The sequence below is a fragment of the Phoca vitulina genome, unplaced genomic scaffold (genome assembly GCF_004348235.1).
Source record: "Phoca vitulina isolate PV1807 unplaced genomic scaffold, GSC_HSeal_1.0 scaffold8, whole genome shotgun sequence".
Taxonomy (NCBI): Eukaryota; Metazoa; Chordata; class Mammalia; order Carnivora; family Phocidae; genus Phoca; species Phoca vitulina.
Window position 1 is genome coordinate 59,226,095 of NW_022589711.1, and position 14,583 is coordinate 59,240,677.

At 49.3% G+C, this 14,583-nt stretch overlaps 1 protein-coding gene across 2 annotated transcripts in view; it reads left to right on the forward strand.

Annotated features, from left to right (window-relative positions):
* The window catches only part of ABCC5 (ATP binding cassette subfamily C member 5), an 85,091-nt gene extending 80,973 nt beyond the window's left edge, over positions 1-4,118 (forward strand). The window contains exon 30 of one of the 2 annotated variants that reach the window (XM_032407061.1): positions 2,674-3,178. In XM_032407061.1, coding sequence (XP_032262952.1) covers positions 2,674-2,775 — 102 coding nt within the window. In that variant the 3' untranslated portion in view covers positions 2,776-3,178. Of the gene's footprint in view, positions 1-2,673 lie in introns of both variants that reach the window. The other variant, XM_032407060.1, reaches the window with a different exon arrangement.
* The last annotated feature ends 10,465 nt before the right edge of the window (positions 4,119-14,583 follow it).

Here is a 14,583-nt window from a genome sequence, read left to right on the forward strand (position 1 = left end):
CTAATCTGGCTGCGGCTGGGAGGGACACAGCCCTCCCAAGCCAGATATTGAGTAGGGGCACTCTTACTGGTTCTCATTTTGCTTTAGTACCTGCTTTTTTGTTGCCTGTAAAAATGACACTTTGAGGGGTGCCTGGGTGGCTCAGTTGGTTAAGCAACTGCCTTTGGCTCAGGTCATGATCCCAGGGTCCTGGGATCGAGCCCCACATTGGGCTCCTTGCTCAGCGGGGAGCCTGCTTCTCCTTCTCCTCCTTCCTGCTACTCCACCTGCTTATGCGCTCTCTCTCTCTCTCAAATAAATAAATAGAATCTTAAAAAAAAAAAAAATGACACTTTGACTTAGGTCAGAGAGCTCATGTACTTACTAATTAACTCATGCACACAGGAATTGCCCAAGGTGTGTGGAGACCAGCCACCGCAAGTCTGCTTTTTGCAATCACGTAGTGGTGCCAGACTTCTTACACTGCTGTTCCAAGCTTTTCCACCATCTGGCCCAGCCCGGCCGCCTTCGTTTCCCACTCGTTCCTGCAGGTGCCGGGGGCTACAATCTTGCATCCCCTAAACTGGTTCTCCTCGGTGTCTTTCCTCACTCCGTGCCATGTACCTCCAATGCCTTTTCCTTTTGTTCCCTCTGCCACATCCCCACGTCTGCTTCCTGCAGCCTCCTGTCCCTCTGAAAGACACAGCTTACATGCCCTAATGGCCTCTGCCGCCTGAAACTTTATGTGTACCTCTCGTGTGGCTCTTCTGCCTCCTCTGATGGTAACTGGCTACTGCCCTCTGTCCCCTATTAGACTGTAAACTCTCTAAGGGCAGGGGCCATGCCTTACTCATCTTTGGGTCCCTGGCAGGGCTCCATGCTACAGTCTTTGCCCGTGGTGGATGTTAAGTACGTCACTCAAGATGTTACGTAAATTTATGTTGGACAGATAGCTCCTTTGTGTGCGCCTGGGATGGCAGGAAATTAGTGGTTTGGCAGAAATAACAAGCCAGTTGCAATGTGGAACTTGTGTGATTAATAATAACGGCCCCCATAACAGCTGCTTCCGTTGAATGCTTACTGTACGTCAGGCACCGCGCTAAGGGCTTTACATACAGTCTCCCAACATGTGATTAGTCATCACAACCACCGAGAAAGATACAGATGTGTTAAGCCTGCCTTCCCGAAGAGAAGATGGGCTCCGGGAACTTACACTATCTCCAGTCCACAGGAAGGGAGAGTCGGAGCTGAGCTGGGCCAGCGACGCCAAAGCCGGCACTCTACGCAGCCGGACCGCCCCGTCCCTCTCCCTCTGTGCAGAAGTCCTGAGGAAAACATTTACTGTAGCAGATGTAGGCTGCGCTCTACAGAGCTGACTTTGAGAGAATATAGGAGTTAAGGATTTTTCTCCTCATCTTGAGATTATGTTAACATTAGTGGTTTTTGTTACTGTCTTTGTTTGCATTATCCTAAATGTTTAGTGAGATTCTATTACACGTTTCGATACACAGAGCTACTACTCTGTACACAGGTATTAAGTAGAATATAATAAAATAAAGCGGGGGGGACCAAGAACACCTTCTGGGAAATTCTTTCTTAAAGACACATCTAGACCACTTTGTTTCTATGAGTGGCTTAGTGTTTTGGAATGGGGATCCATTGGCTCTTTTTGAGGAACTCTGTCCTTCCCTTCCCTTCATTTTTGTTTCTTGCGAATTAAAATTTCCTTGCAATTTTAGGAAATCCTGAAAAACATGAAAAAAGCATAAAGGCAAAAATAAGATGAGTCATTTACCTCCCCAGGGATAAGCATCATTAATACATTCATTTGCCCCCTGCCAGCATTTTTCATGCATCTATACACACAGACTCTAGTGGATAGGATGTGCTGTGCTGCGGACACACAATATCAGAACGAAAGAGGCTTGGACAGTAGGATTCTCTTAGCCCCCAGCAGGAGGCCAGAGGGTTCGTTCTTCAGCAGCTCAGCGATGTCAGGATCTGTGTCAGCGTCCAGCCAGTACCCCCCTTCCTTCCCCCTCCTGGTGAAGGATGTCTGTGCTAGCACCCACCGTCTCAGCCTCACACGGGCAGGCCTGGGGAAGCGTACTTCGTCCTCTGCCTATATCTTCCGGGCAGAACGGCCTGTCCTAGAAGCACCTCAGAGACTTCTCCTCGGTCAAGGCTGTGCCCCATGCCTTGGTCCTGTAGCAAGAAAGGCTGGGAAAGTGAGTAGGCGACAATTTGCTGCCTCTCTCATGGAAGGCAGGTTCTGCCAGCATTTCATTCCGTTTTTTACTACAATAGGATTTTCAGTGGCTGCATAGAAGTCCATCATAGGAATGGATAATTGAATGAATCCCTTACTTTTTTATTCTGCCAACTGGGTACTTTGAGCTGTTCTCTTTCCAGTTTGTACAACAAGATGACATTTGCCTACTATGCCCTTGACTTGAGCTGCAACTTTTTCCCCCCCTGAGATTTATGTGAAGGAGGTCTGGATGTCTTTGTCCCTAACCTTTCCCTTATACCCGAGTTAGTAGAAACAAAAAACCCAAAGTGGAACCCACTGGGGCATGGCAGGACTCATGGAATTGTCACTGCGATTCCACCCCCAGGGGGCTTTGGGGTTTGCCCCCTCCTTGGCAGTGGTCCTCTGAGTGACCCCGAGTGACGTGTCTCCTTCCTTTGCAGGTGGTGGAGTTCGACACCCCATCAGTCCTTCTGTCCAATGACAGCTCCCGGTTCTATGCCATGTTTGCCGCAGTGGAGAACAAGGTCGCTGTCAAGGGCTAACTCCTCCCCGCTGCTGGCTCTTTTCCTTGGAGCATTGCCATTCCCTGCCTAGGGCGGGCCCCTCATCGCGTCCTCCTGCCGAAACCTTGCCTTTCCCAGTTTGATCTTTCGCACAGCAGTTCAGGATTGGCTTGTGTGTTTCAATTTTAGGGAGAGTCCTATTTTGATTATTGTATTTATTCCATATTCATGTAAACAAAATTTAGTTTTTGTTCTTAATTGCACTCTAAAAGGTTCAGGGAACCGTTATTATAAATGTATCAGAGGCCTATAATGAAGCTTTATACGTGTAGCTATGTCTATATATAATTCTGTACATAGCCTATATTTACAGTGAAAATGTAAGCCGTTTATTTTATATTAAAATAAGCACTGTCCTGATAACAGTGCGAATTCCTTTCTATCATTTTTGTACAGTTTGCTGTACTAGAGATCTGATTTTGCTATTAGATTGTAGGAAGGGTAGCGTACTGGTGGTTTCACGGTGCCGGGTTCTCTGGGCGTCCAAAAGGAAGATGTGTGGCAATAGCGGGCCGTCCGGGGGGCCCCCTCTGCACCTCCTCACAGCCACACCCGGGCGACGGGGAGCGGAGGGGGCTGCCGGAGGCCGTGCAGAGCGCCGTGAATTCTCAGGGCTCCTGCTTTCTGTCCTCTTGTCATTCACTGTTTCTGTCAGGAGAGCAGCGGGGTACAGCCCCGGCCCCCTTTTCACTCCCTCCGCCAGGAATGAGAATCACAGAAGAACGTTCCTCGGACAGGGGGAGTCTCTTTCCTGCCTTCCTCTTTTTGCTGTTGTTTCTTAACCAGAATCACGTCCGTTCACAGAGTGTGCTACTGCCTCAGGTTCCTAAACGCGGGCCGCCGCACAGAGCTCTCCAGCCCGACACCTGCCGGCTCCCAGCCCCGGAGCAGCCGCTGCTCTCGTCAGTGGCACTTTGTCATTTGCCTGGTCCCACGCCTCCACAGTTCAGTGACAGGGTTCAGGAGTTTGTGGGTCTGTTCTCTCCCGCTGCAGTTGTCACACAGTCTGTCTCTCTCCAAAGTCTGCGACTTTAAGCAGCTCTTGCTAATCAGTGTCTCACACTGGTGTAGAAGTTTTTTGTACTGTAAAGAGACCTACCTCAGGTTGCTGATTGCTGTGTGGTTCCGTGTGTTCCCGCAAACCTCCTTTGTGCTGTGGGACCAGTAGCTCAGGTGGGCGTGGTCGCTGCTGTCATCAACCGAACGGTCAGCGTTGCATGTCGTGACCAACTAGACATTCTGTCGCCTTAGCATGTTTGCTGAACACCTCGTGGAAGCAAAAATCTGAAAAAGTGAATAAAATTATTTTGGATTTTGTAAAACTCTTGGTGTATAAAATTGTTCTCTGGGAATGGCTTTGGGGTATAAGAACCTTGCTCTGAATATCCAATGATGGGGTTACGTGCTGGAAGGACTAGTGACAGAGCCGGTTGGGTGCAAGGGGTGTGGGGCCCAGCGTGCCTGGAATCCTGGGCGTGGGCTCTGGTCCCTTCAGCCTGTGTTCCTGGGCACGGTCCCCAGGCAAAGCTCCCGCGCTGCTCACAAGAGGTGGAGTGGGGAGGGTGAATGGTTGTGGGGAGGCGGGCAGTTGTGGTGAAATAGAGTTCAAACGAGCAGTCTGTTGAGGACTCTCAGCAGTTCAAACAATGCAGTTGCCCTTTCAGCCAATTCATTCAGATGAACTCATTGAGAATTAAGGACCATTCCAAAGGCACTCATTCTAAAGTTTCTCAATATATTGTGTCGAATGCAGCCAAGAAAGCTTTTAAGCTATTCGTATTGGTTCTGCTGACCATCGGCAGAAATCGTATCTTAAACCTAGCTATTTTTGTAAACTAGTGTGTTAAAAATTCAGGGGGCTGGCTCTAAAGTTAAAATTGAGTTCCTCCTTGTCACATGCCAAGGGCTCGGTAGGTGCATGTGACCCGTGGCTACCGTCATGGATGGTGCAGGAATGGAACATTCTCATCATCGCAGGATGTTCTGTTGGACACTAAGGTAAACAGCCCCTTTTTTTTGATTCCCTGGGTTTACCTTCCAAGAAGGTAACAGGGTCTTATCTCTCAGTCTCCTTCACCTTTCTCACCCTGCTTTGCCCCTTAAACAGAGGCATTTCCTGCCTTCTTCCCCTGGCGTTTGCTCTCCCCGGTGGATCTTTCACTACAGGCACAATGACAAACCAGCGGCGGGCTTGGCCTATCTCCTTAGTGCCGAGCGCCCCCACCGGCATCTTCCAGGTTCCTCAGACAGCTTCTCAAAAGTCTAACAGTGCTCCTGGCTTAGTGAGCAGTCCCGTGGCCTCCTTAGTCTTCCAGGCTAGAAGCCTTGAATTATTTCAGCTCTCCTGTCCCTTCCAGATAAATTCCATCACGCCAGGTCCTACACATCACCACCACCACCACCGCCTTCTCTCTCTCCCTCTGCCCTAATTAAGGCCCACCTCCCTTCTTTTTTTCCATATTGTAGCTACAGCTCATAACCAGTCTCTCCACCTCAGTGTCTTTCTCCAGACCATTGTATATATTCCTGTCGAAATGCTGACCCAAAATGCAAGCTGGCCAAATGCTTTCCACCAAAACTCCTCAGGGGACAGTTTCCTATAAAGTGGCCCGTGTTCTTTAGCTTGCCATTCAGGGTATCCATTATCTGGCTCCAACCCTCCATTTCTACTCAGTATTCCTAAAAACAGGCCGCTATTTTCACACCTTTAAGTCTTCGCTATTAGCCTGTAATCCCTTGATCCTCTCTTGGTTGGTTGGTTGAGGGCAGGGGAGGGGCAGAATCTTAAGCAGGCATGAAACAGAGCTTGCTGCAGGGCTTACTCTCAGAACCTTGAGATCATGACCTAGGCTGAAAGTAAGAGTCAGACGCCTAACCGACTGTACCACCCAGGTGCCCCAATCCTCTCTTGTTTAAAAAAGCCATATTTTGGGGCACCTGGCTGGCTCAGTCAGTGGAGTGTGAGACTCGACCTCAGGGTCGTGAGTTCAAGCCCCACATTGAGCATAGAGCGTACTTAAAGTAAAGAAATAAATAAGGCATGTTTTTTTTTTTTTTAAAGATTTTATTTATTTTTTTGACAGAGAGAGACATAGCGAGAGCAGGAACACAAAGAGGGGGAGTGGGAGAGGGAGAGGCAGGCTTCCCGCTGAGCAGGGAGCCCGATGTGGGACTCGATCCCAGGACCCTGGGATCATGACCTGAGCCGAAGGCAGACGCTTAACGACTGAGCCACCCAGGCTCCCCCTAAGCCATGTTTTTTTTTTGTTTTGTTTTGTTTTTTTTAATTTTTTTTTTTTTTTTTTATTTGCAAGAGAGAGAATGAGAGAGAGCACGAGAGGGAGGAGGGTCAGAGGGAGAAGCAGACTCCCTGCTGAGCAGGGAGCCCGATGTGGGACTCGATCCCGGGACTCCAGGATCATGACCTGAGCCGAAGGCAGTCGCTTAACCAACTGAACCACCCAGGCGCCCCATGCCATGTTTTTTTAAACTCAGGTCAACTATTATCTCCTCTACAGGCCTTTCTCTTCAGACTCCTCTAGATTCCTGCAACCCTTTGCTTACTATTTTTTTTATTATTTTTTATTTTTTTCTATTTTTATTTCCTTTTGCTTTGCATATTGTAACTGATTATTTTCTTGTATTTCTGCCCATGAATATAAACTTCTTAAAGGCATTAAATCATCTTATTTTTGTATACCTAATCATTCCTGGCTTAAATATTATGTTTTACATATAGTAGGTGCTTGACAAGTATCATGCTACTCAGCTGAGTCTTGAATAGTGCTGCCCCTCCCCCCCTTCAAAGCGGAGGTTGAAAGAAAGCAGCTCCCTGTGGGAACCCCACTGAACACTCAGCAGAATTCTAGATGCCAAGTTCATTGCAAACCGTCAGATGTCACATCATCATTTCCCCTTCGACAAAGCCTGGAGACTAGAGTCAGCAACTGTAGAGTAGAGCAGTGTACGGGGAGCAGTCAAACTGGGATACTTGCAAGAGTGAAAGAAAGCACGGCTCGTAATAAAATGTGCAAACAGTGCCGTGTCCTCTAGCACTGGCCCTTGCCCCGGTTGCCTGGATATGGTGTCTGAGTCTATAAGCCCTCTCTTGGTTAGGGATTCCTGGCTCTCCCAACCCTCCCTAGTAAGAGCTACAGTCCCTTGGGACTGGACTTAAGCGTCTGAGGCCGTCAGGCCACCTGTATTTATTTCTAGTCACTCCCAGGAGGCACTGGGCACATGGTGCAAGTTAAGCACAGAAAGAAAAGCCCCCCTTTGTTCAGGTGTATGGAGATAAGTTTTGGGACCTCTCCTGCCTCACCTCTCATTTCTTCCGTCTCTAGTGGCTTCTATATCTCCTGGTATTTGTCTCCTCTCCCGTTCATAGTGGATGGAGATGTGGGGGGTGGGATGGAACATCCTTCAGGCACTGAGCTTGGATTTGGCACTGGATTTGAGTAGATCTGGAGGTGGGAAAAACCACCTGAGCCCTGTCTACTGGGGGGAGATGAGAGATCTACAGTGGGGGGCAGTGTGTTACGGGAAATGGCTCCTGCCTGGGGCACAGCCTGGGCCGAGGCTGTGATATACAGTCCTTATCCACTGTTTCTCCCAGGGCCACAGAAGGGGGTCTGGAGGGGGCCCTGTGGGCAGAGAAGGGAGGCGGAGAGGAAAGGGCATTTCAGCTCTGACGAAGGGGTTTCTGGGTGCAGCATCAGGCAGGATGCAAAGGTACTCCCGGGGCCAGGCAAGGCCTTGCACAGGAGGCTTCTACAGCTTCATCAGAACCTCTGGAAGCATGACTAACTGTGAGTGTCTCACACCTGTTTTCTCTTAGCCTTTAGCAAACTTCTTTTTCAGTATGTGCTGGCCTGTCCCAGCTGGGAGGCAGCTGTGGAATGAGAAAACTGAATGTGGAGACAGAAGACCTGGATTATTAAACAAATCAGCTCACCCTTCTGAGGCTCTCCTTCTTCATCCGTAAGGTGGAAGCAATTTTCTTCACAGTATGGTAGAGAGGCCTGGTTTAGAAATTTGATGTGCAAATACCTCATGCGGGGAAGGTACTTAGCCAAGACATCTTACTGATTTGAGTTGTTCCTAGAGGACCAGGAGAGAGGGGTCTGAGTTTTGTCCATACTTGGCCTAGAATTTGAAAGAGAACACAGGGAGCCCCATGGCTTGGGTGATGATGATGGCTAGACTCACGGAGACTGCCTGTGAAGGTGCCCCTTGAAGGGTGGGCTGCCTGCCACAGGGTCAGACATACTCTGCGTGGGGGCTTCCCTTTAAGTGGGAACCTTGTGGCCCACCTCCACCATCTCACTCGGGAGCCCACACCTCACAACCTGACACCAAGGGCCTTGGCCAAGCAATAAAGAAGGGGTTAGTACCCTGCTGGGGCCTCCATTCCAGATCTGTGTCCCGGGGTCTGCCATCCCTGGAATCCAGTGGCCGTCTGGCCCTGTGTGCTGGATGTGTCTGGCTTAGGAGCCGCATCCCACCCTCAGCAGCCAGACAGTGTGACCTTGGGCAGGAGCGGGAGGAGGGCAAGTTCAAAGCTCAACACACTGGGGAGCATTGAGCAGGCAAGTCTCCCACTAGGGCAATATATTTCTGCAACTTAAAGAAAAGGCCTCAGATGCCATAGCTGCTTTTGAGGAGGCTCTGGACAACATTCCTGGCCAAGATACTGAGACAACAGCTGAAGCCAAAAGGAATGTGATCAGTGAGGACACAAGGCAGACGACAGACCCCTCTTTCTATGCTACCCCCAACTCCAAAAGCAGAGTCACCATCACAACCACTGCCCAACTACCTTCATCTCTGCTAAAGCCTCTATCAAAACCTTCACGACCACCAGCACCCCCAAAACTACCATCCACATGTACCCAAACTGCCAAACCATCTGAATTAACTTGAAGGCTAGAACGGTATTCTAGGTTACATATTTCAGTTGAGAATGGTCACTGGCCTCTAGTAGCTCACACTGCAGTGGGAAGAGGAAATGGTCAAAGAGTCTGGGCATATCAAAAGGAGCCCAATGGGCCACTGGTTTGCTCACACAGAGGAAGGTTGGGCACAGTGGGATTGGATCCTGGGGGCCACCAAGTCCTTCTGTCAGTGAGCCCACATCCCTCAATGGCAACTCAGGACTCCGAGCAGCTGGAGACAGCGCAAGAAAGGGAGGCCTGGTGCCTGCCTTTAGGAGCTTGCCCTATTGTGGAAAAGATGGCGTAGACACAAAAAGTAGACAACAGAGCCAAGGAATCAACCCAGAACAAGGCAACGACCACTGTGGGAGATGGCTGGCTCATTGGGAAGAAAAGTGGTGAGGGATGGGTGGGGTTGACGAGGGAAGCTCTCGGATGGGTGAAGTTTCTGAAACAATGTTATGAGGAAGAAGGAAGTGATTTGTTGGAGAGGGGAAGGCAACTTCTAACAAACAGGAAGCAGTGTTGTGGGAATGGTAGCAGTAACAAATATTGTTACAAGCATGGAACATTACCTGCAGCACTTGCTTGGAATGTCCTCTAATCCCCCCATTCTCCTCAGTCCTAGGCAACCGCTGATTGACTTTCTGCCTCCATAGATTGGCCTATGCTGGACATTTCATATGAATGGAATCATGCAATATGTTCTTTGTGTTTGGCTTCTTCACTTAGCATAATGTTTTCAGGTTCGTCCATGTTATAGCATGTATCAGTACTTCCTTCTTTTTTGTTGCCAAATAACATTCCACTGTATGATTACACCACATTTTATTTATCCATTCATCAGTTGATAAGACACTTGGGTTGTTTCCACTTTTTGGACATTATGAATAATGCTGCTATAAGCCAATGTGTACATATTCTCATGTCTTTTCAGTGTCTACCTAGCAGTGGAATTGCTGGGCCATATGTTAACTCTATAATTAATCATTTGAGGAACTCTTCCAAAGGAGCTGCACCATTTTACATCCCCTATGGGATCTCTTACCCTCCAGCTGCTAATTGGATTTGACCAGTGGGAAAGCACTGACAGAGATCAGAGTGAAGGAGAGAGAGGATGGGATATTTATCCCTGCAGAATTGCCATCAACCAGCTGCATCCTGCTACCAAAGGCCAGAGCTCTTGCCCGTGACCTTCTCCACCCAGCTAGGGGCTCCAAGTTCTTAAAACATCCCTGCCCTTTAACTTTTTAAAAACATGTAGTAAAATATACACAACACAAAATTGACCACTTTAACTATTTTTATGGGTACAGTTCAAGTGGCATTAAGTACATTCACATTGTTGTGCAACCATCACCTGCAACCATCTCCAGAACTTTCCCAACTGCCCAAACTGAAACTCTGTACACGTTAAACAATGTTCCTTGACTCTTTAAGCCTCGAGTGGAAGAGGCTCCCCACCGTGGCTAGCCTTGAGCACGGCACTATGCTTTGCGGTTCCCCTAATCACTGCCCACACATCTTTGTAAACTCTCTCTTTATTAAACTATCCTCCATTTACTCAACTTGAGTGCACCATCTACCTCCTGCCGGCCCTGGTATGGGTATAGAGTTCTGTGGGGCAGGTGGCTTCCTCAGTTGTCCAAATGAGAAAAACCGAGGCAACTGGAGGCTGAATGACTTGCCTGGGGTCACTCACCTAGTAAGAGAAGAGCTAGGATCTAGACCCAGCAGTCTGGCTCTAGGACAACTGAAACAAAAGCAGAGGCTACAGAACTTGACTACGGACAAACATGGGGACCCCAGGCAAGTGAGGAGTCCGAGCCTGAGCCGAGCTTGGAGGTGGGTGGAGGACGGTGACTGGGTTGCTGGTGAGGCCTCCAGGGAGGCTGCTTAGTGCCCGGACAGAGGAGAGCAGGAAGCATGAGCTCGGGTTTCATCATACTGAGCAGGAGTAGCATATCCTGAGGGGAGGCCCCACCACTGCAGGGGCTGTCCCCCATCCCTTGTTGAGCCGACCCATGTAGTCCTCTGAGGCTCCCAGGCAGAGGCTGAAAGGAGCCTGATGAGGCCAGAGGTGAGGCTGCTGGGGGAGTGACGGTATCCCAACCTGTCCCAGGCTGAGCAGCAGGGCCTGGGTGTGACTGGCATGGCCAAATGGATTTACTCCATTGGGAAGGACTCCTGGAACTTGTGTCCCTCCATGACGCTGCCTGAGAGCGCTGGGTGCATGAGGAGAGTGGCCAGAGAGGGCTAAGGAGAAGGCTGGATTGCACTGGGAGCCCTGGGACCAGCAAGCAGAGGGGCATGGGGAGGTCAGCCCAACATGTAGCCTCTGCTCAGCAGGCTGGCTTTACTCACATTGCCTTCCTGCTCTGGAAACTTGGCACCTCCTCCTGGAAAAGGCACTTCCTCCTGGCTCCTTCGGTTCCCATCCAAGGAAACCTGTGGCAGCTAAGCTTTCAGCTGCCCCCCGAGACACTGCTCTAGGTGGGAATTCTGTCCTCAATTGGAGGCCCTGACGGGGTAGGCAGATGAGCCTCCCTCTCAGTCCAGGGACACTAGAAGGAAGGAAGCGGGGTCAGACACTGGGGTGAATCCTGGTCCTGCCACTCACTAGCTCTGTGGCCTTGAGCTTCAGTTTTGCTACCTGTCAAATGCAGGATTCTTGGGGGCATTGCAAAAATTGAAGGGAAAGACTGTGCAGAGCCTACCTCAGCCCAGAGGAGGATTCTGAGGCAGTAGAAGCCCGCTGCCCGTGAATGTGACACCACAAGGAAAACTAACAGAACCCTGCCGGGGGGAGCACTGTGTGTGGATGGAAGGAATTCTCTGAAAAGCCATTTGGAATGGGAGATGGGGAGAACGGGCAGACTCAAGGAACAACTGCTACATTAAGCTACCTTCTAGGGCCAGCGGATCTCATCAGTTGGAAGGCTTCTGTTGTGTTGAGTGGGGTTTGAGATCCGAGCCAGAGATGAATGGCTGCTGAGAATTCTGGAGGGCAGGAGACACTTCCCTTCCCCATGACAACAGTCAGCTCTCAATGTTGACTAAATATTTTTTTAAGTTTTGGTTGAGGATACTAGCTGACTGATCCTCAGGCTCCTCATGCAGTGAGAAGAACACTGTACTGGGAGTCGGCAAACCTAGCTTTTCAACCCTTGTCTTCTGCTTTCTTTTTTGGCCTCTGTTTCCTCCTCCTCCTCCTCCTCCTTCCTCTTCTCCTTCTCCTCCTCCTTCTCCACCTTCTCCTCCTCCTCTTCCTCCCCTCCTCCTCCTCCTTCTTCTTTTTTAAGATTTATTTACTTATTTGAGTGGGGGCGCAGAGGGAGAGGGAGAGAATCCTACGCAGACTCCCCACTGAGTGCAGAGCTCCATGTGGGGTTCCATCCCAGGACCCTGAGATCATGACCTGAGCCAAAACCAAGAGTCGGACTCTTAACTGCCTGAGCCACCCAGGCGCCCTCACACATTTCTTCTTCTTAGCAATGCTATCCTTTAGAAGTTGTTGTTACTGTTACTCTTGTTTCACAGACAGGGAAACCAGGTTAGAGAGCTCAAGTAAGTGCCCCAAACACACAGTAACTGACCCGAGTGTCAAATTCATGTCCCTCTGATTCCAAAGTTTTTGCTCTTTCCACCACATTCCCTGTCATTCCTATTGCTCCAAAAATGCCTAAGGAAGTAAATGAGCCGACGTGTTGAATAGAGATGTTTTGCATTGTCATTGGTCTGCCAGAGTGGCTGATACTGAACTGTCCTTGGCAGTAACTGGCCAGCAAGTTCAGCAAGTTTGGCAAATGTCTACTAGAATGTGAGTACAAGACCATAGACCATGTCATCAGCTCCTCTTGCTGTTGGCATGGCAGGGGGCCCTGAGCCCTGATGGTCTAAAAGCTGTGTCTAATAGGTCAAGTTTAAAAGGAGGGAATCTGAGGCACCTGGGTGGCTCGGTTGGTTGAGCGTCCGACTGTTGATTTTGGCTCAGGTCATGATCTCAGGGTCCTGGGATCAAGCCCTGCATCAGGCTCCTTGCTCAGCGGGGAGTCTGCTTGAGGATTCTCTCTCTCTCCCTCTACCTCTCCCCCTACCCTCTCTCTCTCTCTCTCAAATAAATAAATCTGGGGCACCTGGGTGGCTCAGTCGTTAAGCGGCTGCCTTCGGCTCAGGTCATGATCCCAGGGTCCTGGGATTGAGCCCCACATCAGGCTCCCTACTCCGGGGGAAGCCTGCTTCTCCCTCTCCCTCTGCCTGCTGCTCTGCCTACTTATGTGCTTCTCTATCTCTCTGTCAAATAAATAAATAAAATCTTTAAAAAAAATAAACAAAATAAAATAAATCTTAAAAAAAAAAGTAGGGAATCAGAGTTCAGTTCTGTCTCATGCCATTTGGGATCAGAAAATTTCCTTATTAAGAGTGCATTTCTGGGCGCCTGGGTGGCTCAGTTGGTTAAGCGACTGCCTTCGGCTCAGGTCATGATCCTGGAGTCCCAGGATCGAGTCCGGCATCGGGCTCCCTGCTCAGCAGGGAGTCTGCTTCTCCCTCTGACCCTCCCCCATCTCATTCTCTCTCTTCCATTCTCTCTCTCAAATAAATAAATAAAATCTTAAAAAAAAAAAAAGAGTGCATTTCTGCCAATTTGTTGCTAGGGATTGTTCTGTGATAAAAGCTCCAGGGGGCCATTAATAGCCTGGAATCAATGCTGAGCTATTGCAGCTTGGGTGGGAGATGTTTCCTGAAAGAGGAAATGTTACAGGTATCCCTAAACTGTCCCTAACCATCCCATCAGTTGAGTGAGAGCAATAATAGCAACGATCCCTAACACAGCGACGGTACTTCAAGCCAGTCTTCTCATTCTATTTCATTGTGAACTCCAAACTGCCATTTCCTGGGAAGAAGCTGGCAGAGAGTCCCCAAGGGGCACCCAGCAGGCAGATGGCTCTGTAATTTGGGGGAGAGGGAGGGTTGCCCTTTTTGTGTACTGGATAGGCTATCCTCTGAGGCTGTTCCATGCACTAAGATCAGTCAGTCACTTTGCAAGGAATCCGGAATGTCACTCAGAACAAGAAGTAAAGAATTCTGGAGGGTAAAGAGCATCTTGCTCAAGGCCCTCTGCATCTGAAGATGATTACTAATAGATGTTGTAATGCAGAGGCTCCTTCATCCCAGGTAGGGAGAACAGGGGGAAACTCCCAGGACTACAATTAGGAAATCTATAGCTTACTCAGGCAGCAGCAAGAACATGTGCCTCCCAACCCCTCGGCTGAAAGCCATGGAGTAACCAGCTCCGGGTGACTGTCGGCCCGGATGGCTAGGATCGGGCCCCTCCTTAAGACCGCAGTAGTGCAACTAAAAAAAAGAAAAGAAGGGGCACCTGGCTGGCTCAGTTGGTAGAACATGGGATTCTTGATCTCAGGGTTGTAAGTTTGAGCCCCACATGGATTACTTAAAAAAATAAAACTTGAAAAAAAAAAAAGGAAGAAAGAAAAGGAAGTGCCTTCTGAAAGTATTTACATCGGCTGAATTTCTGGATTCTTTATTTGCTTCTGTTTAGGATGCAGGCTTCAAACTCTGCCAAGTGTTTTGTTTTTGTTTTCAATTTCAAGATACCTTTCTCAAAACCAAGAACCCTGTTGCCAGTCCTCTCATCCCCACAGGAGTGGCTGATTTAATTCTGTGGTGTTTATTAAATGAGCTGCGAGGTATAAAGCCTTCCTCAGAACCCCTGGAGCTGAGTGTCCCGGGTCCTGGGTCCATAACCAACCCCATCCTGGCTCCACTTTGACCTTCCTTTTAGCCCAAGACCACGTGGTAAGGAGCCCCCGCACTGTAGGGGCCTTTGGCTTCT